Source organism: Syngnathus typhle, linkage group LG13, assembly GCF_033458585.1.
Source record: "Syngnathus typhle isolate RoL2023-S1 ecotype Sweden linkage group LG13, RoL_Styp_1.0, whole genome shotgun sequence".
Lineage (NCBI taxonomy): Eukaryota > Metazoa > Chordata > Actinopteri > Syngnathiformes > Syngnathidae > Syngnathus > Syngnathus typhle.
In genome coordinates, this window is record NC_083750.1 from 12,569,398 (window position 1) to 12,595,905 (window position 26,508).

Genomic DNA, 26,508 nt, shown 5'->3' on the forward strand with positions numbered 1-26,508 from the left:
CACCTTCGTGTATGTGGGCGTGGCCTAAAGGCCAGCAGCAGGTGCAGCGGGATTGAGCAACACACTTTCTCGGACCTTCTCCCGTGTCAACATGATTTTTTGTTGCTTTATTTAATAGTTAACAATTTCTTGGCTCATTCGTTGTTAAACTGGAGCGAATTCTAAAAAAGAAAAAAAAAGCCCTTTTTCCCCCCAACCTGGATTTAAGACTCGACTCACCTGCACGCGCGCCAATCGAACAAATATGTCCGATTGTGATTACTTAGCGGTTGCGTGAGAATTTTTCTTGAAGTAACTGGAATTAAAGCGGCTTCACTCGAGGAAGCACGATGGAGATTACTCTGCAAAAGTTGAACTTTTCGCCGCTCCTTGTCTTCCTCTTCGGTGAGTAGATTTTCGCATACAGGACAGTCGGTCGAGTAGTAGTTTTGAATGCCTCCGTATCCCTTCGTGTAGTCGTAACCTCCATTGAACGCTATGAAAGATCAATGTCTTTTTAAAAAACGCTATCGCCGACGGTGCTTGTGAACTGTTGCGCCAAATGTTGCACGCATCGATCGGAATATTGAACAACTGGCTGCAAACATTTGGTCTTCTCGTGACAGCTCTGAAGGCGTGGGACACAAACACTGATTCAAGGCAAACAGTTGTACTTTGAAATGCAGCCTTTTTCTTTCTTTCTTTAAACCAGATTGGTTACTGATTAATGAGCATGCTGATTAATGATTACAGCGCCGATAAAGGCCAAACAGTAGCTCAGTGTGGGAAAAAGAAACGATGAAATGAGACCAAGGCAGACAGACAAATGCGAGCTCGCTTGAGCGCACCACACTTTTGCTGCCACACAGGCTTTTCCAGTTCTCTTGCAACAAACGTTTGACTCAGGAACATAATTATTTTTCAGGGATTTGCCATGGGGTATAGTAACCGCTGAATTAAAAACACCCATAAATGAAAAGGATTTGGTAGTTGGACGTTTACATTGGTGCCAATCTTACAATCTGGGTTAGATCCGGATTTAATTTGCTGTAGAATGTGTTTGATATTAGGATGGCGTTTGACTATGGTTGCTGATTGTTGTTAATCTGGCGATTTGAATGTTTTGAACTCTGTATTTCCAGTGTCTGTTGATGATTATCTTGCAAAAACACACCGGTGCTAATTCCTTGGTGGAGGTAACAAACAGTGACCCGAGTTGGGCAAGAAGTCAAAGAATGCCACATGGCCACATTCTGTTCTGCTGCTTTGCCTTTTCTTTTTCCTCCACGCCTGATGAGACCGACTCGGCAGAATGTCACGCAAATGCACAATACAATTCAAGTCAAGTCAACTGCTCCCCCTCCCTCTCTTTTATACTCTGAGCCATCGGTGCCACTTTCTGACCACGGTTGATACTTTTCATGTCCGAAGCAGTGGCGTGCGCCCATGGCGTCTTCATCGAGCCCCTCCAGGCTGTCACGTCGCAGCGCTCGATGGCCGAGAGCGCCACCCGATTCCCGTGTCGCTACCAGGCCAGCGTGGACGAGAAGGTGGTGCAGGTGACCTGGTACAAGGAGCTGCGTGACGGCACCAAGGACCAGATCATCACCGCCCACTTTGCAGATGGACACACGGGTAGGTGAAGCACATTCAGCATTATGGCTCGGTCATGAATTTTGGAAAAAAAAATTCCAGAAGAATACAGTTTCACTTATATGAACACCAAAATGGATGTTTTTTTTGAGGGGGGGGGGGGTGACATGGCTATTACATTTTTGACAGCTAACTGACTCCTCACATCACAAAGCACTGACGCAATGTGGGCTATCTTTCTTTCTTTGAATTAAAAAGCTTTCCCTCCCTCCTTCCTTCCTGCCGTCAGAATTCGGACGCTATGCAGGTCGCATGAAGTTCGAGAGCGACAACCCCACCGTCAACTCGGCACTGCTCATCCCCAACACGGAAGAGTCCGACGATGGCACGTACGCTTGCCACATCTCCACGTTCCCCAACGGAAACTTTGAGAGGCGCATCAAGCTCACCGTGTGGGGTAAGTTGCCTTTTTTTTTTTGGATCTATCCATAATGTTGAAGCAATAGAGGCGCTACAAATGGTTGTTGACTCTTCAGGCCCATTGGGTCATCTGCCTAGAATGTATGATATAACTGAATTTAAATAATAAAATCAAAGTCATAAAAAAAGGAGAATACAGAAAATACATTAAAATCCTGTCAAAACAATGAAAAATACATTAAAAATATATTTAAAATATCAAATGAGATGAATGAAAACAAAATACACCAAAAAGGTTGGAAGTACTAAAGAAATGGAATTCAAATGATACCCCATTTGCGTTTTATGGACAGCATTTTGTCCTCTATAGAAGTGAAATGGAGTTATTTTACGACGTGTCCATCTTGGTACGGAGACCTCCTCCTAGCTGTCAATCAAAAGTAGCAGGTCTTGCCAAGTCACGTGGTGGTTCCACTTTGTGGTGAGTTTCTTTTGCGCAATTCTCAAAAGTTCCGAAGGCTTGGTTTGTTGTTCTTCCTAACATCCTGTGGCGAGCTGAAGCTTTCGTGGTGAATCACCTTTCTGTCCAACCAGTTGCTGCAGAGGAAGCACGCAATCATGTGTTTATGTCTTGTATTTCAAATTTGCGACCTTTTTCTTTTCATCCTGCAGCCACATGTAACCTACAGATTGACATTTTCTACACCAGTACCGACCTGCCTTTCTTCCTCTGGTCGTAAAAAGTCTCCATTGTATTTATTCTTCACCCATCAGTAGAATTTGAGGAATAAAACTGAGCGAAAAGCATTTTGATATCCGACCTGGATTTGAGTTCTTCTAACCTTTCCCTCCTCCTCCTCCTCCTCCTCTTCTTCTATTTAGCTGAGCTGAGCAGAGTGCGTGCTATGGTTCAAAATGAACCACACCTCGAAACATTAGAATGGCTCATTGTCTCCTAAACGCGCACAATACGTATATGAGGATTTCAGCAGCAACCATGCATATATTAGGAAGATACGAAGCACCAACATGGCCTCAACACAAAGTGACCAGCAACCTGAACTCAATTGGAACTCATTTGGTGGGCGTGCGTGCGTGCGTGCGTGCGTGCGTGTTTTGGAGGCATAATGACAAAATAAACAACTGGAATGACATGGTTACACAAGTCAACACACTTTCTGGGGAGGAGTTTGCGCAAGTCGGCGCACCCTATGATTGTGTGCTGCAAAATATCAAGTAGAGTTGACTTCAAAAAAAAGACATGATGTTGTTGCTACCTGGGCAGAGTAAACAAACAGCAAAACATTCACTTTTCAAATGACTCACGACATCGTTACAAGCAGCCACTTATCATCCCCAACAATGACTTGTTTCCATTCTAGGCAAATAAACACAATCTGAGCCGCCTCGCCGTGTTGTAACCACATCATTCGTTTCCATCCAGTGCTTCCCATCGCCTCGCTGGAGCCGGTGGTACTGGTGGAGGGCCAGTCGTTCCGCGTGGCCGCTTCATGTCGCGCCGTGGGCCACCCGCCGCCTACCCTCTCCTGGGACACCACCGTGCCGGGCCAGACCCAGACCCGCGTCAACGAGGGGGGCTCTGTCTCCAGTTACTACTCGCTGCACCCGCTGCGTAGCATGAACGGCAGGCGGCTGGACTGCCTGGTGCGCCACCCCGGGCTGGAGCATCCGCGGAGGATCCCCAACCAGCTGGTGGTGCGCTGTGAGTCGTTTGGAACCTGCATCAATCGGACGGGCTTTTGGAATTGGGATTTTCCCAACGCCCATGTGTTTGTCTACATATCACTTTGTAACGTTGTGCTGGCTCAAACAGATCCCCCCGATGCCACCATCTCCGCCTCCACGGACGACTGGTTTGCAGGTCTGGACCAGGCCACGCTCACCTGCGTCGCCACCGGCTTCCCCGTGCCCCAAAACGTCACTTGGACATGGTGGGACACGCATACGTACACGCCACTAACCACATACCATAGCCATACTGTAGAAGTGAACATGGATTGTTGTACATGTCACTATCATTAAAGTAGCCATACATCCAGAGATAGTTCTACTAATTGAGGGCTACGCTTCACCTGTCAAACGTGGCGGCGTTGTGGGTGACAATTACGTGTGCTGAAACTGGGGGCAACCCGATCCGACCGTCTCCATTGTGTGTCTTTTCATTGCACTAAGGCCACATTTAGAGGCAAGGTGTTTTGTGGTTCCGGTTCATTCATGCATGCACATTGGTGGTTGCACGCCAGCCGTACATACAATAAATGATTGACGCCGCAAAAATGGGATTTAGTTGCAGACCAAATGAGCAACATAAAGGTTCTCCTCTCCGGCGTACGCAGGAGGGGCGGGGCATTGCCGGACGGCATCACGGCGGCGGGAGGGCGCCTGACTTTGGGCCGAAGCTTGCGTCTGGAAGACGGCGGCCTGTACCAGTGTGCCGTCAGCAATGATGTGGGCGTGGCCAAGGCGGACTACTTCATGACTGTGACTGGTGAGCATTATTACTATTTTGGTTTTCTTTTGACCTCGTGTCTTGATAGTCACCTTCTGTGGTATTCAAAACATAAATTGAAGATGAAAAATCAATCCCTCTTCTAAACTAGCCTAGTCAGCATGTCATGTCAAGTATGAACATTGTCACCATGTGTGTTAGCTTCTTTCCTTGCAGAAAAATCTCAGCGCAAGGAAGTGTCGGCGCCCGAATCGTCCACCCTCATCATCATCATCGCCGCCTCGGCCGCCGCCGTTGTCCTCGTCATGGCCGTGGTGGTCCTGCTGCTCGTCCGCCACCACCGGCGCCGCAACAAAAAGCTGGAGAGACAGCTCAGTGTCAAAATGTGAGCCACGGAGGAAATTGAAAGTCCTCAACACTTTTTGATGCTTTTCTCGTTGATGTCTCTCGTCAGGGAGGAAGTCAACAATTTATCTCGACAGGCTTCCTTTAGGAGGCTCAACTCTGTCGGCTCGGATCTACGAACGCAGGTACGTTGTTTACGGCCACCACGCAAATTCACACGCCGATGTGATTTAATGTGAACAAATGATTTAATAAGCACTGCTCTCATTTTCTCAAAAGACTTGTTGACTTGTTTTCTTCTTTTTTCTTTTCTTTTTCAATACAAGTGAAATGTTTTGAAATTGAAATTTCCCATTTAAATCATTTGAAAAAGATTGAGCTTTTTTATTTTTGGAGTCCCAAAGTGTTTGGCACCTAATCCACGCCAATGTTTGTTCCCAGTCTGAAGATTACACTTTGCTCAGATCAGACAGCCACATGAAAAATAGCCAAGTGTCTCTGGTGAGTACCCCCCCCCCCTCCATTTTGACATCAATGGTTTCAACGGGCGGGCATTCTGCCTTCTGCCCTGCAGGAACGGCCCATCTACAGAGGAAGCCAGTCAACTCTGGGCGGCAGATGGGCACCTCTGGGTGCTTTCGAGGCAGAGGGCCGCCCCGTCGTCTGGCACGATGAAAGCGAGATCACCAGGGTGGCGGTGACTGACTTGGACAGGAGGAGAGCCAACTCTTACCAGAAGAGCAGCAACATGTCGCTGGTACTGGTCAGCATCTGTTGAAAAACATTCTCACTTTGAAACAACCTGTTTTTGGACGCAATGTTCTCTATAATCTGTCAATATTTATATTATTAAATGTTTGCTTGCAGGATTCTGGTCTTCCATCATCTCTAGTTCCTTTGAAAGTTCAGTCGAACGAAGCTGTGGGAGCGAGAGACCCGTTGGATGTCTGTGAGATCTCTGCCCCCGCGCCTGAAGAGAACTGCTGTTCGCCGGTCCCACAGGCATCCCCCACCGGCGGGCCAGAGGGCCAGGAGGACGACGACGACGGCGGCGGTTCTGAATCCTACCAACTGTCCCAAGCGCTCACCAATCACTTCTACTACAGCAACGGCGTCCTGCGGCCACGGCCGCACGCCAACGCCATCCTGTTGCACCCCCCAAGCCCAAGTCAGGTCTTGTAGAGCCATAATCTCCTGTCTTTCCGCTCAACCTTTGCGCACTCTTACTGGAGCGATTCTCCGTGAAAATCTCGCCACCTATACGTCGTATCTCACGGACTTCACTGTTTGTCCTGCACAGGTGAAATGTCCTTTTGCACTTTTTCATTCAATTAAGCGCCATCATCGTATTGACAGTGTGGATAGGATCACCCCAACGCTGATCGTGTCCCTCCCGCATGAGGCCAAGGGCAGAACATCAAAATACAGTATTAGATCCGATGAATTGTTGACAAGTATCAATCAGCGCAGAGCTTTTTTCAGCTTCAACGTAGCGTTACATAACACTACAGAAGTTAAGTTTCCATTTAAGATGTGATAGACTTATTTTCCACGTATACATCTCAGGAAAAGTCGATGCTCCACCATGCCTCAGACTTCCTTCCATGTGTGACACCTCGTTCTTTGCTGGGTGCACAGCAAACGTAATTGCGGCAAAAAGTGCCTAGCCTACTTTGAAACGGGAGAATGAGACTTGGGCCTTTTCTATACCTAGGGCTTGTACTTTTGAGAGGACGGGGACTTTTGGAAGATTGACACAGCAAAAGACTTTGGCTATGGGAGAACGTGCAACTTCTGGAGGACCTTTGTGTGTTTGTTTACATTGCAGAAGCTCGTGCCTACATTTAGGATCATTCATCGGGGCCAAAAGATGCCGGCTTTCCAGAACTTGTGTGTGTGATGTCTAAAATGGACCTGGTACAGTGACTATTGCTGTCAACAAAAGGGGCACAATTAACACGGTTGGGCAAAGTGACAACACCCCATTGCGTCACTTGTGAAAGGATGGCATTAGGTGCCATTATTCATTGGTGCAGTCAATGACAACTTAAAGCGTTTACTTGTAAATGTTTATTCATGGAAGCACAGCATCAATTTAGAATCATTTTTGTAGTGTTCAATTCTGTAAGTAGATCATGTTGTACTATAAATCCTAATGAATTTTCTTTTGTCCAAAAAGAGAGAGAAGTGTACTATTTTGGTTGGAAGGATCCATTTTAGGGCTCTTTTGTTTCAAGGGGACCTTCACAGACAAACTCTTTACTGATTGCAACTGAATTTGAATAGCACTAAATTGGATTTTCAGCTTTGCATCGGGGTGCAGAAAATTGTTTCTACCTTGTCATCAGGACACTCCCAAAGTGTACATTCTAGGGCCATATTTGCAGGCTCCGTCAGAAACTCTACTTCTAAGATGAGCTTTCCCCATTGAAATGAATGGAAATGCAATTCATCTGTTCCACCCCAATAAACATAAAAAAAACAGCATTGCATGATTAAAAAAATGCTTTTATGAAACAATTAAAACACCCCCACACTTTAGTATATGCATGTCTCGTTGAGTTCCAACGGCCAAAGTGAGGGCTAATTTACAGCCAAAATAAGGGTAATATGTGACGAGTAGACCAGACCGGGTCGGACCCGGATGACGTTTACGCACTGTTTTGCTTGGATCTCAGGAAGCAAACAATATTTGTGAAAAGACACTTCAATTGGGGCACTCGTGCTAGAAATGTTGGCCATTTGTTATGCTCGAGACGTTTTGTCATTTTGTGTGCTTGGATGGAAGAAGCTTGAGGTTTATTTTATTTTTTTTTTGTCTTTCTCCATTCCTTCACTGTGGGGCTAAGGCTTCCTTGTGTATGCGTTGGTGCGTGCGCAGGTTACTCCTTTGGGAGAAGGACTTGCCGCACATGTTGCACATGTAAGGCTTCTCGCCCGTATGAATGCGCTGGTGGATCTCCAAGTGGCTGGCTCGGTCAAAGCTCTTGCCGCAGAACGGGCAGATGAACCACTTCTCTTTGACGCGCCGTCCCGCCGCTTCTTTGCCTAGCCTGGGGTCGTCGAAGATGAAGATGCCGTTGTCGGGATGACATTTCCCCCCTGGGAGGAAAGCGCCCCGCCACTCGTCGGATTGGCCGAGAGGATGATTTTGCCGAAAGGCCGCCGAGTGACTCGCTGCGGCGTGTCTGGCGCCTGCCACCAACCTGTTCGAGGAGTTATCCAGTATGTCCAAGGCGTTCTCGATGAGGAAAATATCCGAATCGACATGGTGAGAATGAGCAGCCAAGAAGTAGTCCGCCTCCTCTGCGGTGTCGCTGTCGCCCACAGAAACAGACGACCACATGCGGCTCTCCTGATCCTCGCTGTTGACGGCCGGACCGTGACCCGAGGCTCCGTCGGCGGGGCACTCTGAGTCTGTCACCTGCTCCACAATCATGACGTCATCCTCGTCGTCCTCTCGCTTGACGGGTAAGTCCTCGTCAGCTGTGTCGTCGCAGGCCTGCTCACTTGGGTTCTCCTGAAGGAGTAATCCTGCTGCTACGTCATTGGCTGAAGGCTCTCCCTTGTCTGTGCTGCTCTGCTCACATGTCGCGATGATGTCGGTAGCTGGACCTGAGATAAAAAAAAAAAATCGTGAAAGCGTAATTGTAAGAATAGACACAAGTATAGCTGCATTTATAAACGCGTCTTAAAAAAATAAAACAGCTGCTACCATCGTTGGTGGGTGTGGTGGGCGGCGGCTGATGGTGCTGCTGCTCCACGCCGGAGGAGCCAAGAGCCGCGGGCGACACACACGCATCCCGCCGCTGGTTCTCCAGCAGCTTCCTCTCCCGGGCTTCCACTTCCCGCTCCCTGCGGCGGAGTTCAGCGTGGACCAGGGCGAAAGCATCCTCCCACAGCTGTGCGATCTCCAACACGGCCGCCTGGGCGAGCGCCTCCATGATGGAGGCTAACTTATTCTGGAAAGCTGCGCCGTGTGCCGCTTGCGTCGACATGGCGGAAGGTAAGAGATTTGAAAACGTACAGCTATTACAATTAGTTTGCTATCTGAAGTGATTGTTGTTCTTGTGTTTAGGAGACTGGTATTCTTTATGACGAAGCGAAAACAGTAGTGTAATGCAAGAGAAACAGGAAGTAGTCGTTGTCACGTGATGTAAATCTACGACGACTGCAAGAAGACAAAATAAATTCCCTCATTATAAACCAAGATGAGGCTAAATTGAAGCAATGATTTCACTATATTAAAATAGTTGCATATATATGTTACCGATAATTACTAACAACACCTTGCCGTCCAATGCCTACGTTACTCGCATTTTAAAGACGTATAAATGTGACCTCTCGGTTTGTCCACTAGATGGGGGTGTAATTCCACTCTAACACCAACTGAAATTGTTTTGATATATTTTTTATTCCTAACCAATAGATCTGGTTTTTTGTTGCTGCAATATATATATGGTATATAATATAAATGTATTTTCAATGAAAATGAAAACACCTATTTTTGTCAGTTGTACATGAGAGTAAAGCCCGACGATTGGCCTCGGGGCCTGTCACTCAAAGGTGGGCGGGGTCCGTTGTGCTATGAACGCGAGAGAATGGGGGAAGACACCAGCGACGATTGAACGAACTGTCAAACGGCAATCATCGCGCTGAATTATCGCCGCGGGCGGAGAAAAACAGCAAACGTGCCTCAGCTGGTGGGAAGAAGAACATTTTAGGGAGAGAGTTTAAGCAGCGCCATCTTCGCCAAACGTGAGGAGGACGGGTGGGAGGGACGTTGTACTTCAGTGGTGAGCTAGCTAGCCAACGTTTTTGCTAGCATGCACTTTTGTTGACAAACGAGCTAGCCGAGCCGAGCCCCCAGTTCCCAATTATGTTGGCGTTTTGACTTAAAAAAAACAAACAACGCCCCCATTTTTGCCTCTACGGAATTAAACAGCATGAACCCCTCTCGGCAAGTCGAAAAAGGTACGTACAATGTTAGTGTCTATGTAAGCTGAAACTTTTATTTCCTGTCTGGCGTCACACAACGACAACTTTCTTACACATTTGCGTCGCGTCGGGTAGACCCAAGACGTTTAGTAAGGGCCTCGAGTTAATAAGATTGCTTCCACTCAGTCCCTTTCGGCAGCCTGAGCCGTCTGCGGCTTCTCGACAGTAAGTCTTCTGACCCCCGCGGAGGTTGCTCATTAATGTCGCTGCGGAATGACAGCCATGCCGCGTATCGCTGCACTTCGGAGCCAGATGGTCATCGGATAAGAGGGAGCTGCAGCTCTTCGTTCGCTTGAATGTCACCTTGCTCAGGTATCTTGCAAACGTCGCGCTCGGACGTTTCGACCAGAGCTTTAGCTTAAACGCTTTGGGTCCAGCCAGGTTCCAAATGTTTTCCTCGAGAACCGACTCATTAATGATTGGTGCTCGCAGCCTGTGTAAAAACAAGAAAAGAAATGTAGTTCGTGCATACTGAAATGTACATAGTGCAAGTTTTTCTTTCTCTTTCTATCTTTCATAATACTCCACTACAAAGTTCAGGAAGAGTGAAAACAGAAGCGATATGTGTGTCAAAAGGATTTATTTTGTGCAGGCTGTTCCTCTTGTGCAATTTAACACAAATTAGTCTGAGCAAACTGTATTCCTACTAATATGAGACAGCAGGCTAGAGCCACTGCAAACACGTTATGTTCGAAGTAATGACGGTGAATTAACATTGTTTACCTTACCTTGTCGAGCTGAAGTTACAAGGTGTTAAGAATCGATGATGAACCATTGTCGACTTGCACTGTGATGGCAACATTCTCCGTTTTGTGGATTTCTTTTGTCCCTGCACTGCACCATCATGCGTGCTTGTGAATGGTCGTTGTACACTCGCTACAAAATGAAAGAGCTGGAAGACTGGGTTGTCATTTTCATCGTTCTTGCAGCGTGGAAATCCTCACGATTGGCTCAGCGGGTGCCAGTAAACCTAAATTCCTATCCTTTGCACTTTTTTGTAGCAGCATCACAGCAGACTAAGATGATAAACACACACAATTGATTCAATGTCCCTGGAGTCTAGTCTGTCAAATGCAAAATGCTAAAACAGAACGACAACATTTGGGCTGAAAACGGAAAAATGTCAAAGCAAAATCTTTGCCGAGAATCCAACGCTACCGCGGGTCCAGACACGCTCACTAGTACAAATAAGATGCTGTGGTGGCAATGCATCGTCAATAAGGACATTTCCAACAGCTGTCATTATTTCTTACTTCAAATAAGAAGATAATGCACAATGCAGCACTGATCTTGTGTACCTCAGTGTTAGCCAAGTTAATAGCCTGCCACCGCTAGCTAGAATGCAAGTGTAAAAATGTTATTAAAGCTCCAAGTTTGACCTCTGGGGTAAGCCCCCAGACGCCCCCACCAGCAGTCATCGTAAACATCACTTGTGTGTAATTTATGGCTGACAGCCTCTATGAGTGTGTAATCCAGTGGGACACATCTGGGTGGTGTTAAACCAGGCCGCTCCCATAGGACTCCCATCTGCTTTGTGCTAACAGCAGGCCCCATTTTACACTGCAGAAAAAGAAAATCCCACTCCCCTTTTTTTTTTTTCCCCTTCCTGCGGTCTTTCACCGAGTGGTCTCCACATATGTACAAAGGGTGTAGTTCTAGGGAGCAAATATAGACGGAACACGCGCCAGTCCGTCGTTCCTTGTGCAAATAAACGTGAGCCCATTCACGCAAACGATAAGGCCGACATTTTTTGGATCGCTGTCGTCGGGATGAGAGTAAGGAAGTGGGCAGGCAACACGACGCCCCGAGGAGCCCCTTCCCCCAAAAGCAGTCCGATGCGGTGTGCGGTGCCGGTTCCAAATTTGAATGGTAATTGCCATCTATTCTCAGCGGCGGCGTTCAAAACGAGCGCGTTCGTCTATTCTCGCCGGTCAAATTAGAGAGCCCGGCGAGCTTGAGGCCTGGCCCGGCGGTGGCGGGCCACTCGCGTTTTCCTTGGCACGGCTGGAGTTTGTCTCCCCGTTTGAAGCGGACAGAAAACGAGAGAAAGGAGGGAAGAAAAGGATGAAGATCCTTTTAAGGCTGTGCTGACATGTTAATAGAACACAAGAGACGCCGTTTTTAGGTTGTGATCTTATGCCACCGCAACTTGGCTTGGCTTTGATGAAGGCGTCATTTCTTCACTTTGATATGTGTTATTTTGAACGTAACTCGAGTGCCTTACACTATTCAAATCCACAATAAAGAGTGTGTGTGTGTGTGTGTGTGTGTGTGTGTGTGTGTGTTCCTGTGCGCTGGAAAGAACTCCCAGTACTTCTCGATGATTTCAATGACGTCATTGGACGATAAGCATGAGATCAGACCTTTGTTGAAGGCAGAGCCGTGCTCATAGTGGGGCTGCTGCCTTACACCATCGTGATGATGTCTCCCAAAAGTTCTGGCTAGGAGTTAGGGTTAGTGGTTAGGATGAAGATTCATCTGGAGGGAGTCTCGGAGATTTAGGCTTGCGGGCTAGGAGATGCTTTGCGGGTGGGTTGTTGCAGGTTAGGATGAGTTGGGATGTCTGTGGAGAGTTGCATTTGGGGCTTGCTTAGAACCGTTGATGGCTTGGGCTAAAGATGACTGAAATGCTCGTCGGCGATTTTGATTGTCGTTAAAGTAAAAAGATGAAAACCTGTAATAACATTCTTTCCAGGGCAGAGCAAAAAGATGAAAAAGTGGCAAGTATTTATGATCCGAGATAAACATGACCTTTGGCCCCTGCAAAGTTCCTCTTGCGCTCCGGTCGTTAAAAGATTCACGTCACCCGAGAGCCATTTTCTTGACTAATCTCCCAACAATCGCTCACTGTTACGGCCGTTGTGCTTCTAAGCTTTCTTTAGCGGTGCTCGTGAGAGCCGCGCCACCATTTAATCACGTTGCTAATCACGTCTCTTTTTCAAAGGAATATTTTGGTTTATTATTTGGATGGTCACATTGTTTCAGATGATCTAGTTATCAAATCTGATTAATAGATATTTTCTTCCCTCCAGGTCTCCGCTGGCTCATCAGCCGACATGTGAGAGCCCCCCCACCGAGGTGGACCCCCCAAGCTGTGAGCGGCCGCCGCTGAGCCCTCCTCGGCAACTCCACAACAATTTGGTGCTCTTGTCATGTGGGTACAACACGGAGGAAGACTCCCATTACCCCAACAGGTGTCGCCATCGTTATCGTCATGGACCGGAATAAACGCAACTCTATCGCCGCGTTCCCCACGCGGCCCGAACGCCTCGCCGAGGACAGAGACGGCGTCGCGGGGCTAGCGGGGTTTGAGATGGGCACGGGACCATCATCGCAGGTCAGCCGAGCAGCATACCTACAAAATACCTTTTAATCTATAAAATCTTTTCTATTTAAAAAAAAAAAAAAAAAACATTCTCAGTTGTCAAATGTCTTCCAGGTGGGCAGGGTGTGCCCCTCGTCCTACAGGGCCCTTATCAGTGCCTTTTCCTGCCTTACGCGCTTAGACGACTTCACCTGCGAGTGGATCGGCTCCGGCTTCTTCTCCGACGTTTACAAGGTGGGTGGGACTCCACCACGCTGAATCTTTCAAGCGTACGGCAATCTGTTGAAGCTCACGGTCATTTGTGCCTGGTGGTCTCCTCCGTCCGTCCACAGTTGATGTTTTGAGGTCAACGCCAATCACTTATGAGACATCACGGAAGCTTGGCTAATGCTCTCCCCATCAGTCACGCGAGCATGAGGAACATGAAATGAGGCTGTCATGTCTAAGTTTGAAAAACCCGTGTCCAGAATGATTCGTTTGTAGGATTCATTGTATGCTCTCTGAGGATACCAAAGGAACTTTTGATATCGCCCTAGATGGCCGATGCCGGTTTTTTTTTCATTTCACTTTCCATCTGGAGAAGATGAAGTTTACTTAGCTGAAAATACGTACATCAGGACAAGGATACAATACTCAGTTTGGCTCGGGGGTGGATCCGTGGTGAAGCTGTAAAACAGGGAAGAAGATGGGGGATGGAATAGGAGCGGGGTCGGAAGGAAGATGAACATTGGGGGGGGGGGGTCTTCTGTCGAGTGGCCATCTGTTCCTCCTGCTGTCCTGTCAAGCCAAGCCCCCAATCGAGCATGCTAGCATTCAAAATTTCAGCTAAAACTGTATCATGGACTATATCTAGATAGCATTTTGACTTGAATGAAAAGGTAAATGCTGATTATTATCATCATGGCAATGGTCAGGAACAATTGCTATATCCCCAAATATTTGAGTGATGTTTGGCAACTTGGCGGGAGTTGTTAATGGACAATGGAGAGAAATGCTTTGTCAGTCAGTCAGTAAGTACTCGCCCTGAATTTACAGCCGATGCTTTGTCCCCGTCAGCCGACATTTATGACTGTTGCGTAATGCCGAGATGGTGTGATGTGCTTATCAGCGTGTGTACAGTAGAACAAAGCGAGCCTCGCCGGGTTACGTGACCGTTACCCAACTGGCTGGCTGACGGATGGAAAGTGATACACCGGTGATGCCCAATCAAGGCGAATTGATCCGTGTGTTTTTCCACTATCCCAAGGCTGACTTTGCTCCATGGGAAATGCATGCAATGTTTTCCCAGCAGTGATTCATCAATGGCTAATCCATGTTTAATCCGCGGCTTCACAGGTTTGCCATCGAGCGTCAGATCAAGTGATGGCGCTGAAGATGAATAAGCTGAGCAGCAACAGAGCCAACATGCTGAGAGAAGTGCAGCTGATGAACCGCCTATGCCACCCCAACATACTCAGGTCAGGTGCACTGTCCCCCCCAAATAAATCTGCCTTTTTTCAACTCATAACACAAAAAATGTCCAACTATATGTTCATGAATACAACCAGTACTAGAAAATGGGTGATATTTATGACGACAGTTCATTTGCACAAGTTGTTTAGAGTATGTTACAAGGTAGTAGTAACTTTTGTGTGGTGGTGTTTTTTTGCATTCTGTAATGTATGGGCGGGAGCATGCATGTGTTTCTATGTTTGTTATACAATGCCGTCCTTGTTGTTTATGCCGGCCGGGTGTGTTGTTTCTGTGTGTTGTCAGCGGACAGTGAAGGGGCTCATTGTTTTACAACACACAAGCTGAACTTTCTTTTTGCCAGTGGGGAAGCCTCTGTGATTGTGTCCATTCACAAACTGATCACTCACACAAAACAAATACACTCCAGAAATCAATCCAGCCGTCTGTGTGAAAAGCAGGCTGGGTCTGAAAATTCAACATTTGAAAAGAATGGCTGTTTGATTGATGAAAATAGAAGCTCATCAAATTGATGGAATTTGGATATATGTCTTTCCCCATGTGGGACAAATAAAAAAATATATCTTCATAAAACAAGATAGGAACACAAGATACATGCCACACAATGCTCAAATGTTTGGATTGGGAAAAAGTCAAAAGAAAGAGCGTTGCGTTGGATCTCCAGTCAAAAATAGGTCACTCCCCGAGTTAGCATGTTTGTGAGGACACAGCGGAGCTCACCTTGATAGGCCAGATGCAGAAGAAAGGTGTGCAAGAGGAGACACACATCTGTCTTGTCTGGTCTTGTCTGCAGCCGGAATCTCCGGAATTTTTCTCTTGACTTGTATGCTCTTTGTTATTAGCACTTCATTCTTCTTTTAGTATGTGCCCATGTATTGGTTAACCTATTTTTGTTTGACAGTTAAGAAGTGGGCCTCAAGAAGCTCAATTGTTTCTAAGTCCTACTTTAAAGGATCCCAGCCTTTCCTAAAGGTTCATGTGAAATCATAAGGATATGATGGCTTATTTTATGACGACATGCTAATTAATCACTGTGCTTTTTCTTTTTTTTTTTTTTTTGCTGTGCCGCTGCAGGTTTAAGGGCGTGTGTGTGCACGAGGGCCAGCTTCACGCCTTGACGGAGGTAAGAGAACACATTCTTCAAAAGGTTGTTCACTTCCCTGCCAGGTAAAACATTTGTAGCAGAAATAGACAGGTCATGAAATAGTGTGGCTGTGTGGCCCGACTCGGGTGGCGGCGGCGGCGGCGGCCTCATGCTGTTTTGCTGTTTTGTCATCTGACCCTCAGTCACCCCCCCTGAGGGCAGGGGGGTGGTGCCAGGTTCCCTCAAATAGAGAATCAAGTCAAGTACCTCAGAGAGACAAAAGCAGTATTTTCCCTCTATTCCCCGTTGCTGTCCTTTCTGGAAGGGCCTTCATTCCCTAAGACTTTTTATCGACTCGAAAAATGTTCACGTTGACAGGAATTTTTGTATAGGCCTAAAAATACGGTCACGCAGCAATCGTAATCTTTCAAAGCAGCGAGTAAACAATAGTCCTTTGTGCGGCCAAAAAGGCAGAAATGTTTAAGGTACAACAAAACCATTCTGATAGTAGTGGCGTCCAATCAGATTGCACTGATGTCATCCCAGTTGAATGTCATTTCCTACTCCGTTATTTAACAGCATCGACCTCTTGGCCTAAATCTGAGCCTTGAGCCGTGTTCACCACTCGCGTTCCGTGACGCCTTTACGTCGGGCGGGATTAGTGTGTCTTTATGGCTGGGTCAGCAAAGTTCTCCGGGATGAAAGAGCCAAGAGATAAATCCACTTCCTGTCAAGCCCGTCCGTCGCAGTAGCTGCGGGCCTGCGGGAGAGCTGGCTCGTGACCCAGAACCTCGCTGTTGGCCAGACAGTCCGAAGCATTTGATATTAGCGCGTCGTACGCCTTTCCGTCATTTGTCCCCAAATATTTGTGTCTTTTTCATTTGGTATATTTTTGTTCTCATCTTTAGAGCATGATTCAAATGTCCATTATATGTCACTTGCATGAGCAAATCATTGACCTATTTCACATCATAACGTAAAATGGTGATAGTTTTGCGTGCCAAAATAATCACAGCTTCTGCCACATTGTTCTGGTTTGTGTCTACAGTACATCAACGGTGGCAACCTGGAGCAGCTTTTAGACAGCAACAAACACCTAAGCTGGCACGCCAGGATGAAACTGGCCAGCGACCTTGCCGCGGGTCTGGCCTACCTGCACGCCAAAGGCATCTTCCACCGAGACCTCACTTCCAAGGTAGGTAGGGTGGGGGCTTCAGTCATGGAGCACAAGCGGGAGGGTCTGTGAGTGACTCAATACTGCCCCCTGCTGACTTGACAATTGTCTACCAGTGACATTTTGGTCCTGGAAGTGATCATCAGTTTTGCCACGGCAAATGAGAAAGTCAAGCCTAAATCATTTTCAAGATAAACAACAATAATAATAATGAGGATTCTGTTGTGGTCTCTTGCCAGAACTGCTTGATCAAATGCGATGACGGCGGCGGCTACACGGCGGTGGTCGGGGACTTCGGATTGGCCGAGAAGATCCCCGCCAATCTGTACGTGCTCTTCTTTCTTCAAATCACCTTATGAGCGAGTCTAAATATTCCAGTCGGCCATGAAAGCACATCCTTACTACTGCAGTTTTGGGAGGACATTAAGCCCGAAGCAGCTGAAATCCCCTTTATTCACTAATTAATCCCTACTTGATTGTCGACTAGTAAGAGCCTTGGTAGTCCCAAAAAGAAGCACTTATGCATGACCATAATGTTTGAAACATTTCATTTGTAAAATGTTGAATGAAAAGATCGATACTTTTGGGCACATCTTAAGTCGTCATTGTGTTTTTTGTGCAGCACGGAAGGAGCCAAGCTCTCAGTGGTGGGTTCTCCGTTCTGGATGGCTCCTGAGGTTCTGAGAGATGAACCTTACAACGAGAAGGTCTGCTGAAAGAATTTTCCGCCAAAGATGTATGGCGAGCGTTACTTGAGCGTCATTGGAATGATTTTCCCAGGCTGATGTTTTCTCCTACGGCATTATCCTGTGTGAAATCATCGCCAGGGTCCAGGCTGACCCCGATTTTCTCCCACGCACAGAGGTACATGTAAAACTCTTTCTTCCACAGTTTTACTAAACCAAAAATTCGGCAGATTTATCAACACGATGTGCAGAAAAGTCAATGGAACAAGAAGTCCATGATGCACCGCTAAAATATTTTTCATCCAAAATGTTTATTTATTGTTTTATGTCTAGAAATGAATGAAACAATTTCACACACTTTCTTTGTGTAATTGAGCAGAACTTCGGCCTGGACTATCACACCTTCCAGCACATGGTTGGCGACTGTCCGCCCGACTTCCTTCAGCTGGCGTTCAACTGCTGCAATGTAAGTCCGTCTCCACGCCGTCTTCCCAAAAAGACACAAAGGGCAATCGGATTACGTCTCTAATCTGAGGACCCCCAACCTCCTGGGGTCTTCCGACAAAAGCTGGATAAGCCACCCACCTGCTTGTCTTTATAGATTTGTCACGAAAAGACGAAAGGAGATCATTTCAGGGATTTACTGGCAAATTTCTTCCAGATGGACCCCACGCTACGGCCCTCTTTCCCAGACATAATGGGATACCTGGACGAGTCATTGGCGCGCCTCAACGAAGCACACCAGTCCCCCCCACTAGCTGGAGAGTGCGACAAGAAGACGGTGGTTTCCAAAGGTTAGTGAACAAGACTCGACCATCCCTGGCCATGCTCATAACAAATCTTTTGTGATCTCTGGGCTATTGTTTGACTTTGTGTGTGTCCAATCAAAGGGGACAAGCTTCAGGCCCTGAAGCGACTCAACCCGTTGATTTTCCCCGATGACAAAATCCCCCCCAAATCGCCACGACCCCGCCGCAACATCTGGCTGAGTCGCAGCCAGTCGGACATTTTTTCGTGCAAGGCGGCGAGGAAGGCGAACGTGCCGGACCCGCACGACGAGGCGCCGGCTTCTCGGCAGGCCGTCAAGCCCCGCAAGGTCAACCCGTTCACGGCACGCGAGGACCTGTGCGGCGGCAACATCAAGTTCTACGACGTGCCCAGCAAGTCTGTGTTCTCGCTGGTCTTTGACTTGCGCTCGCCACCGGGCAGCGCCTTTGCCAGCCGGCCCCCGCCGCACGCCGCGACCGCCTCCACGTCCTTCTACTGGCGGCAGTTGCCGGGACGACAGTGTCACTCCTTGCCCGTGTCCCCCCAGTTGTCTCGCTCTGATTTCCCGTACCATCACGCCGTGGCCGGAACCACCTCGGCTCTCAACAACAACAACAACCTGCCTTGCAACGCGCACCCGCTGGCCTCCGCTCTGACGTGTGAGTGAAGCACGAATCCCAAAGTGTACATTTTCGTCAAAATTCTTAATCATGCTTTCTCACAGCGGCAGCCTGCTGGTCCGAGTCGGCCCCGACGGGCCACGAGGTTCGACATAGGCCTACGCTGAGTGGGTGGGCCAGGAAATACACGGTGGTGGAGATCCCACCCTATTGTGGGCCAAAGGCGGAAGAGGACGAGGACGACGTGTTTGGTGAGAGCTGGTCTCCGAACGTCCCCCCTGGCGAGGCCATGGACTGTTCCAGCATGGTGGAGGACCAACACATGCAGGTCATGCCACCTCAGGACTGAAGAGAATGTGAAGAGAGCGCGTTCAGAGCTTCTCTAAAGCATTTGTGACCCTAGTCGCATTCAAAATGTGTTCTTGCTAATATTGTTTATATTTATTATTAATATTACGAGATGACTTTGATTGTTTCCCTCCATTAGACCCCTCCCCGCCCCCCGAAAGATCCCGTTTTCACACCAAAACGGATCTCTACGGTAAAAGTGGACAAATTGCTGCTTCACGTGCATTTACTGCATTCTTGCTTTTCTTGGTTTTCCTCGACGCTTCTGTTGGATTCAAAGTCAGTTTGATGCAGTTTCACTCGTTCACCAGCAGTCATGTTGTCATAGTTTTTTTCCCTCAAATCTAACAGCAGTTAAGAGATTATTTAGTTTGTATCCGTACGAACTAAAATGCACTATTTTGTCATCTTTTCTATGCAAAAAAATAATATTTCACACTGTTGCACAGAATTGAGGATGTCATATTTATGTGTAAAAAAAAAAAAAACAAGTCTTACCTTTGTATATTTGTGTAAAAAATGCGCAGACTGATTTTGCTTTGAAATAACAAAGCTTCTCCCGAGTTTCATTTCAGTTATAATAAAAAAGAACCTCTGACTCGGACCCTTTTGGAATTATTGCAAGCTTTACAGCCGTAGCAAACTGTCAACATCTAACCCTGGTTTGAAACTTTTTTTCAAATATTTGTATTACAAAAAGTCCTCTGGTCAAAAAGCAGATACCGTTTTTTTGGGGGGGGGGGGTTTGTTTTTCAAATAACAGATTCTCCTTGAGTTTCATTTCAGTGTCAATAAACTCCGGCTGGAAGCCAACTTGGAAATTGTGCAAGTATCTCGAAACATCTGCGGAAGGGAACCGGACGCCGTGAAGAAGAAGCGGCGGCAGCCGAGTCTCTGGGCCAATCAGAAGACTTTGCAGCCGAGGCGGCGTTCAGGAAGTGAACAGGGGAAGTTTGGTGGTTTTCTTGCGTCATTTGCGCTTTGCGTGTGGGCAGATGCAGAGTGAAGGTAGGACAGTCATTTTCCGTCACTTTTTCGAAAATACAAGCGTCAATGTTCTTAGGCCCCGGACGGAGTGAAGGTGGCAGGTGTCGGGAGAATACGTACGGCCACGGCAGATGTGAGGTGACAGGTTTTTCCACACTTCCGCTACATCGACACACAGGCTTGCTGGCATCCGTGAAATTGGCAGAAAAGTGTTCGCACAAGTCAAGTAGCTGAGCTTCGCTTTTGTTTGCTTTGAAGGACTCGGTCGGGTCCAAAAGACACCAATTGGTTGGTTTTGTGTCAGGGAGGCATGGGTGCGGCCGTTTGCAAATAAATCAAGTGCATCACTTTTAGGGAGGGAAGTGGTGAACCGCACATGCACAATGCTAGCTCAAGCTTTTTTTGGCCCAGGGAGAGACCCCGATGGATCCCGCTTCAATGTAACCATTTTGGAGAGAGGGAAGAAAATCAGCACATTTTTCACTTGTACAAAACACAGGTTGTGATGTTTTTCAAGATTTGTACCAAAAATAGGAATCTCTATATTATTTGGATTGACATTTTTGAGCTGGACTCTTGCCAGAAAAATCAAGCGTCGACCTCTTTGAAAATTCAATTGTGTTGCTTGTGAATAGAAAATGATTCCATTCCAAATTTGTACTTTGCTAGAGTCAAGTGGATCCAAAGCACCATGTCCCTGCACTGAGGACAAGGCCTCAATTTGCTGGAAGGTCAGGTCGCATCCAGTCCAAAACTGGGCTGGACCGGCGCTGGGAACACAACCATTGAGAAGCCATGAGGAGAGTCCGGAGAAAAGGGGCCAGCAAAGAGAAAGTATTTGCTTGTGATCTTCTGGAGCACCTGAATGCCACTGCTCAGGAGAGTAAGTTCTAGACCCCAAAAAAAAAACCCACTTCCATTCCCAATTTTCACAAAGGTTTTCTTCTGCAGTCCCTCAAGTGTTGAGGTGCTGCTGCCAGTTTGTCGAGGAACACGGCGTAGTGGACGGAATCTACAGGTTGTCAGGTGTTTCCTCCAACATCCAGAAGCTCAGGTGAGTTTTTTTTCCACCCCGCCGTGTGAACACAGCACACGTGTGACCCTTTTTTGCCAGGAGCGAGTTTGAGGGCGACGGGACCCCGGACCTCAGCAAGGAAGTGTACCTGCAAGACATCCACTGCGTCAGCTCCCTGTGCAAAGCGTACTTCCGGGAGCTGCCCAACCCACTGCTCACCTACCAACTTTACGACAAGTTTGCCGTTGAGTAGCGGCTGATCCGTCATTTCCTTTCCAAAATCAAAATGATGACCGCACGAGATTCGAGCCAAAAACGTCTCCGTCCTTCTACTTGCTCCAGGAGGCCGTGGCCATCCATCTGGAGGACGAGCGGCTGGTGAAAATCCGAGATGTCCTGAAGGAACTTCCGCCGCCGCATTACAGGTTTGCTTTTCAACTTTTTCACTCCTACCGACTGCGTCTGAATGTTTTACTCCCTTCAGAACTTTGGAATTTCTGATGCGCCACCTGGTCAAAATGGCCTCGTACTCGTCAGAGACCAACATGCACGCTAGGAACTTGGCCATTGTCTGGGCGCCCAATCTGCTCCGGTGTGGACGCCACACGACGTCTTCAGCTTCTACAATGAGACTTGAGATTGAATGGATAATCTGTCAAATCTGCTCTTTAAGGTCAAAGGACATCGAGCTGGCCGGTTTCAACGGCACCGCCGCCTTCATGGAGGTCAGGGTCCAGTCCATTGTAGTGGAGTTCATCCTCACACATGTCCCGGAGCTGTTTCCTGAGCCAAGTAAACACAACACAAACTCTCAAGCCTGCGCAGAACTTAACAATTTGCTTCTTTCAGCTATGGCGCACAACAGGAGAAAGTCTCTTCCTTCCCCGACGGCCGTCAGCGGCCAGGAGGAAGCCCTCTTCGAGACTCGGCCTCACATCAGTCCAGGGGATGGCCCGATTCCGACGAGACCTTACCACGCCATCATCGAAGGCACCACCGATAAGTGAGTCGACTAAGGGCGTTTTCTCCAAGATGTCTGAGAACTGCTCCGGAATTGGAAAGATCTCATTTGGGTTGTTGTGTACCTCAGGAAGAAGGGCTCCTTCAAAGGAAGGAAGTGGATATCCATTTTCAATATCGGCAGTCGCTTCCACGACCCGAGACGACGGCACAAACACTCGACCAAAGGTATGGATCTTGAGTAGTGCCAAGGCACTTCTTTTAATTGTGGCTCGCTTGTGTTGAGTGCCTCATTCTTTGTTTGCTCTCTCACACTTTATTTGGAAAGAAGAAGATGTCAGAAATCAATGGACTGTCACTATAATTCTGCATTTTTGGTGTCTAGAGAAGGACAAGCCGGTGTTACGTCCAGCCCGAAGCATGGATTCCCTCAGCGTTTCGACGTATTCAAATGAAGGTACTGCTCTTTTCGCCGTCACGATCACGGCGTGTGGCTCAGTGGTCCAGTTTTAGTCTCCCAACATGAAGGTTGGTTCCATCGGGTGGCCATGTTGAATTGTCCTTTAGCAAGACACTGAACTCTGATTTCACTTTTCTTCCATCATCTAGCTGAGGGAGGGAGGGATTCACTAACTTCAACGTGTCTTATTGTTCCTTTTATTCCAGATTCGACACGTCCTCTGCAGACAACTCGCTCGGCCAAAATGTCCGTCTTCGAACATGCAGCGTCGCCTAGCCCGTTAGGCGGGAGCGAATACGCCGTGACCTACCGCAGGGGGACGGGACTCGTGAGCGGGGGCACTCAGGGCACCTACACGACTGTCGACCCCGAAGGCTCGGGTGGCGCGCAAGGCGACTCTGTCCAATCCAGATCGCCGGGACTGTCAGCGAAGGCCGGTCGGAGAGCGGCCATGCACATCACTGGGCCCACTTTGGTCACGGTGCCGCTGCACATCACTTCCAACTTGGCTTTGGGCCTTCTACAGGGAGGTGGGACTGGCCGTGTGGTCCACCGTGGCAAGGGGAAGGACGGAGGTCAGGACAGTGGAAAAATGGAAATGCCAGTGGAAGTGAGGGAAGAGAGCAAAGAGGGAACACACAGGAAGGAAATCATCCTGGATGACGACAAGACAAAGAACCCAGTTGACAAGGAAGAAGAAGACGAGAACAAAGAAGCACTTGGGAAAGACTGTAGCTCGGAGCCAGCAGCAAAAGAAAGCAAGCGTACGAGTTACAAAGCAGATGAGGATGTTTGTCAACAGGATGTCTCCGAAGGTAATGTCCAATATCACAACGCACTCCGACTGGCCTCTGATCTTTCTTTCATTTTCTCAATTGCGCAAATGCAAGGAGTGCCATCGGCCAATGTTTTGGACTCTTCTGGCGTCCTCGATTCAACCGAGGATGACCAAGAGCTGGCGGGCTATGTTGAAGACAGCTTTGAATTTCTGGATCACATGGATTGCAGCTACTCCGATCAGGTAGTTGTTGTTGTTGTTGTTGTTGTTGTTGTTGTTTGACTGTACACGAGTGGCTCACATTGAAAGTCCAATGTTCTTGTGCGTGGTCATGGTGGAAGTACACGACTATTTGAAAAGGTTCACTTGAGTGTTTTATCTTGCTTCAGCCTCAGATCAAAACACATGACACTGTAGTTCCATTTCGAAACTTGGCTGACTCTTACAAATGTAGCCTCGCCTCACTTTTGAGACTTGTTAGCTGAACTATGGACTGGCTGCTGACCAATGCAGGGTGTATCTCCTCAGGAATACTTAAGTTCAAACTTCCTTGTCTTTACAGATTCCTCTCCACTTTCTGTCGGACTGCGCTTCCCAAGCCAACGTATTCTCCGTGGAACCTCCCGGACACTCTGACGACGAGTATGAACTCGCAGAGGAACCGTGTCATCACGCCAACGAAGCCGACGCCAGGCTGAGTGTGAGCTCCGAGACAAACCTTCAAAGCCGACCGGAGCTCCAGCGGCCGCGCGGCGTCAACGAGCGCAACGCAAAGTCCCTCAGCTTGCCTCGCATGACCTCGCCTGCGTATGAACCTGGAGAATGTCGCTGTGACGACGCAGGAGACGACGACGACACGGCCAACTACTACAGCAGTGACGAAGACAGCAGCTTGTTTGTTAAGAGCCTCCCCGCGGACTTCTTCCTAAGCCACCTGTGTGACCTTGAACCAGAGGATGAGAGTGCTCCAGTAGAGCGATGGGGTGAGGCAAACCAATATAATCCCACAAACGATCAGAGCCAGGATGACCTGGACGGATTAGAAGAGATGATACCACAAAGTGAAGAGCAAATCCACTACTGCGTGGACTTGCAAGAGCACATTTCAGTTGTTAAGGCCAACGAAGATGATGATGTTGACAATGGAAGAAGGGAAGATGAAGGAGAAGCCCATTATCTCTCTACCTTTGAGTGTAGTACGAAGAAAGAAACATGCCCAGTGGAGGAGTTCCTAGACGTTTCCCAGGAAGCTACAGAGGAGCTTCAGGATGATGGAGATGAAAGTCAAAGGACTGAGGATGTGAATCCTGAAACGATGTCAACAGATGATGGCGAGGTACCAAATTTGGAGGATGTCTTGGCTACGGACGAGATCCACGCAGAGGTCTGGGACGAGCTGGAGGAGGTCGTGTGCCAACTGATCGAGAATGAAGAAGGAAAGACTGTGGAGGTCAGCGAGAGCCCAGGGACCGACGAGCTGGAAACAACTGCGGGAAAGGTCCATTTCCCAGCCAGATGTGACCAACTTGTGGTAGAGTTCATGCACAAAGAAGACAAATCCATCGGAGAGGCATCTCTGAAAGGGGACAGGGCTGACGAGTCTGCAGGTGGGGGGAATTCTGACAAGGGAGGACCAGAGAGGTGTGAAAAAGTGATGGAAGTGCAGCTACCCAATGAAGACAAAGCCATCCTCGAGAAAGTGACGGTCACGCCAAGTCTAAGAGAGAATGACGGGATGATTGAAAACCAAGAAAAAGACAAAGAGGGAGCCGTTATGGAGATGTCAGCAGCCACAGACAAATTTGGCATTTGTGAAGAAGTGACACCATCACATTTTACAGATGTGTCCATGGTTCTGCAGTCCAGAGGCGTGAGCTGTGATGAGCAAGGACACAAAGGAGCAGTTGCAGAAATGTGCGTGCCCAAAGAAGACAAACCCATTTGTGAGGAAGCCACGGTGACACCAAGTCTGAAAGAGCTCAGGGCCCATGTTCCCGAGTCCACAGAAGGTGTGAGGTTAGAGGAGCGAGGAGTTGGAAGGAAGCTGGTCATTTCCAAACTGACCAAAGTTTACCAAGTGAAAGCGGTGCCGGTGGTGCCGCCCAAACCCCAACACTGCAAATTAGCAACCCGGAGCCTGCGACAGCAGCAGCAGCAGCAGCAGCAGCGAGAGAGGAGAGATGGCGACGCGCCCGACGATGCGGGTGCCACCTGCGGCAGGGACGCTTCGCGGAACAGCCCTCTCAGCATGTGCTTCGACGAAGCTGTTGCCAAAGCCATCATGAGGCGAGAAAAGAATGGGAGCGACGATGCCAACTAGGGCTTATGTGAGCAACAATGGCAACCACCAGTATTGGGATGGTTTTAAGGCTCGTCATTCATTCTAAAGTCATTCAAAATGGCAGAGCATAACCCCTGGGGGGGTGACAATGAGCTTTTCATTTTTGCAACTGTGAACTGAACAAATTAAAATGTGTGAACTGAACTTTCCCAACAGATTAAATGTACCGGACTTGTGTGTGTTGATTGTGGCTCAGCCAGCAGAGTGGGTAAGTTGGGTGTGTTGGTTGGGGTGGACTTCTTGAAATAGGAGGCGGCCTGCTTCAAATCCAGCTGTCCAAGCCCTATCTTGACGGATCGAGGGATGGTAATGATGTCGTGTTGGCCCGAGAGTGAACGAATCACTTCCAAAATTGATTCGGTTTTTTTTCTTTCAGTTCATATGACCTCAGCCAGTAGGTGTCAGTAATGCACTTGGAAGCTGCTGCCACCTCCCCGTAAAGCAAAACGAAGAAGAAAGTGACGTCACTTCCCGTTCACGAACGAGTTGTGATTTGTTTGTTTGTTTTTATTTAGGATCCCCATTAGCTGTGGCAATGCCAGCGCTACTCTTCCTTGCATTTTCCGTTCACTAACTGAACGGATCTGTGAGTGATTTCCAGTTGAGCGCGAGAACGGATGAGTGAGGGAACGAATCCGGACTTTCCCGTTCGCCAACGAATGAACGGCTTTCCTTCCCATGCCTCGA

The 26,508-nt window shown here is 48.0% G+C and overlaps 4 protein-coding genes and 2 long non-coding RNA genes across 19 annotated transcripts; 3 read left to right on the forward strand and 3 right to left on the reverse strand.

Annotated features, from left to right (window-relative positions):
* The first annotated feature begins 36 nt into the window (after nt 1-36).
* On the forward strand, nt 37-7,291 carry nectin4b (nectin cell adhesion molecule 4b). Of its 4 annotated transcripts, none has more exons than XM_061296174.1 (11): nt 37-384; nt 1,411-1,614; nt 1,862-2,029; nt 3,437-3,715; nt 3,827-3,944; nt 4,350-4,501; nt 4,664-4,847; nt 4,917-4,992; nt 5,249-5,308; nt 5,382-5,570; nt 5,675-7,291. In XM_061296174.1, exons 1-11 carry the CDS (start codon nt 330-332, stop codon nt 5,987-5,989), a joined length of 1,800 nt encoding a protein of 599 aa, XP_061152158.1. In that variant the 5' UTR covers nt 37-329; the 3' UTR covers nt 5,990-7,291. The 4 variants fall into 4 exon arrangements, with proteins under 4 accessions (XP_061152158.1, XP_061152161.1, XP_061152160.1 ...); XM_061296177.1 differs by having other exon boundaries at nt 4,679-4,847; XM_061296176.1 differs by having other exon boundaries at nt 38-384; nt 5,382-5,564.
* LOC133166146 (zinc finger protein 287) lies at nt 6,546-8,805 on the reverse strand. The gene is made up of 2 exons (XM_061296178.1): nt 8,523-8,805; nt 6,546-8,422 (listed from the first exon to the last, which is right to left on the reverse strand). The coding sequence occupies exons 1-2, from the start codon at nt 8,803-8,805 to the stop codon at nt 7,641-7,643; spliced, it is 1,065 nt and encodes a 354-aa protein (XP_061152162.1). The 3' UTR covers nt 6,546-7,640.
* Nucleotides 8,673-19,884, forward strand: tesk2 (testis associated actin remodelling kinase 2). 6 transcript variants are annotated; one of them, XM_061296172.1, is made up of 14 exons: nt 8,673-8,813; nt 12,838-12,899; nt 13,000-13,142; nt 13,245-13,364; nt 14,466-14,587; nt 15,675-15,723; nt 16,733-16,879; nt 17,098-17,183; nt 17,481-17,565; nt 17,639-17,722; nt 17,924-18,010; nt 18,206-18,338; nt 18,435-18,971; nt 19,037-19,884. In XM_061296172.1, the coding sequence occupies exons 3-14, from the start codon at nt 13,020-13,022 to the stop codon at nt 19,279-19,281; spliced, it is 1,818 nt and encodes a 605-aa protein (XP_061152156.1). In that variant the 5' UTR covers nt 8,673-8,813; nt 12,838-12,899; nt 13,000-13,019; the 3' UTR covers nt 19,282-19,884. The 6 variants fall into 6 exon arrangements, with proteins under 6 accessions (XP_061152156.1, XP_061152153.1, XP_061152155.1 ...); XM_061296171.1 differs by lacking the exon at nt 8,673-8,813 and adding an exon at nt 9,368-9,781; XM_061296173.1 differs by lacking the exon at nt 8,673-8,813 and adding an exon at nt 9,864-10,117.
* On the reverse strand, nt 9,798-11,223 carry LOC133166147 (uncharacterized). Its single transcript, XR_009717701.1, has 2 exons — nt 10,534-11,223; nt 9,798-10,238 (listed from the first exon to the last, which is right to left on the reverse strand). It is a non-coding gene; the product is annotated as an uncharacterized LOC133166147 (long non-coding RNA).
* On the reverse strand, nt 17,837-18,271 carry LOC133166148 (uncharacterized). Its single transcript, XR_009717702.1, has 2 exons — nt 18,130-18,271; nt 17,837-18,031 (listed from the first exon to the last, which is right to left on the reverse strand). It is a non-coding gene; the product is annotated as an uncharacterized LOC133166148 (long non-coding RNA).
* Nucleotides 19,885-20,097: 213 nt separating the features above from the next.
* si:dkeyp-68b7.12 (rho GTPase-activating protein 30) lies at nt 20,098-25,983 on the forward strand. Of its 6 annotated transcripts, none has more exons than XM_061296164.1 (13): nt 20,098-20,288; nt 20,344-20,405; nt 20,937-21,150; nt 21,219-21,321; nt 21,382-21,526; nt 21,625-21,707; nt 21,767-22,074; nt 22,132-22,285; nt 22,373-22,470; nt 22,628-22,699; nt 22,909-23,517; nt 23,593-23,723; nt 24,043-25,983. In XM_061296164.1, exons 3-13 carry the CDS (start codon nt 21,063-21,065, stop codon nt 25,798-25,800), a joined length of 3,549 nt encoding a protein of 1,182 aa, XP_061152148.1. In that variant the 5' UTR covers nt 20,098-20,288; nt 20,344-20,405; nt 20,937-21,062; the 3' UTR covers nt 25,801-25,983. The 6 variants fall into 6 exon arrangements, with proteins under 6 accessions (XP_061152148.1, XP_061152149.1, XP_061152146.1 ...); XM_061296165.1 differs by having other exon boundaries at nt 20,344-20,400; XM_061296167.1 differs by lacking the exon at nt 20,344-20,405 and having other exon boundaries at nt 20,099-20,288; nt 21,767-21,874; nt 21,956-22,074.
* The last annotated feature ends 525 nt before the right edge of the window (nt 25,984-26,508 follow it).

Bases quoted from the DNA above. Each gene is read 5' to 3' on its own strand.
- nectin4b (XM_061296174.1), top strand. From the start codon at position 330: ATGGAGATTACTCTGCAAAAGTTGAACTTTTCGCCGCTCCTTGTCTTC. The intron at 3,716-3,826 runs GTGAGTCGTTTG...TGGCTCAAACAG, and splicing joins CAACCAGCTGGTGGTGCGCT to ATCCCCCCGATGCCACCATC. The intron at 3,945-4,349 runs GTGGGACACGCA...CGGCGTACGCAG, and splicing joins CAAAACGTCACTTGGACATG to GAGGGGCGGGGCATTGCCGG.
- LOC133166146 (XM_061296178.1), bottom strand. From the start codon at position 8,805: ATGTCGACGCAAGCGGCACACGGCGCAGCTTTCCAGAATAAGTTAGCC. The intron at 8,423-8,522 runs GTAGCAGCTGTT...TTTTTATCTCAG, and splicing joins CACCACACCCACCAACGATG to GTCCAGCTACCGACATCATC.
- tesk2 (XM_061296169.1), top strand. From the start codon at position 13,020: ATGGACCGGAATAAACGCAACTCTATCGCCGCGTTCCCCACGCGGCCC. The intron at 14,588-15,674 runs GTCAGGTGCACT...GTGCCGCTGCAG, and splicing joins TGCCACCCCAACATACTCAG to GTTTAAGGGCGTGTGTGTGC. The intron at 18,972-19,036 runs GTGAGTGAAGCA...GCTTTCTCACAG, and splicing joins GCTGGCCTCCGCTCTGACGT to CGGCAGCCTGCTGGTCCGAG.
- si:dkeyp-68b7.12 (XM_061296164.1), top strand. From the start codon at position 21,063: ATGAGGAGAGTCCGGAGAAAAGGGGCCAGCAAAGAGAAAGTATTTGCT. The intron at 21,322-21,381 runs GTGAGTTTTTTT...CTTTTTTGCCAG, and splicing joins TCCAACATCCAGAAGCTCAG to GAGCGAGTTTGAGGGCGACG. The intron at 23,518-23,592 runs GTAATGTCCAAT...CGCAAATGCAAG, and splicing joins TCAACAGGATGTCTCCGAAG to GAGTGCCATCGGCCAATGTT.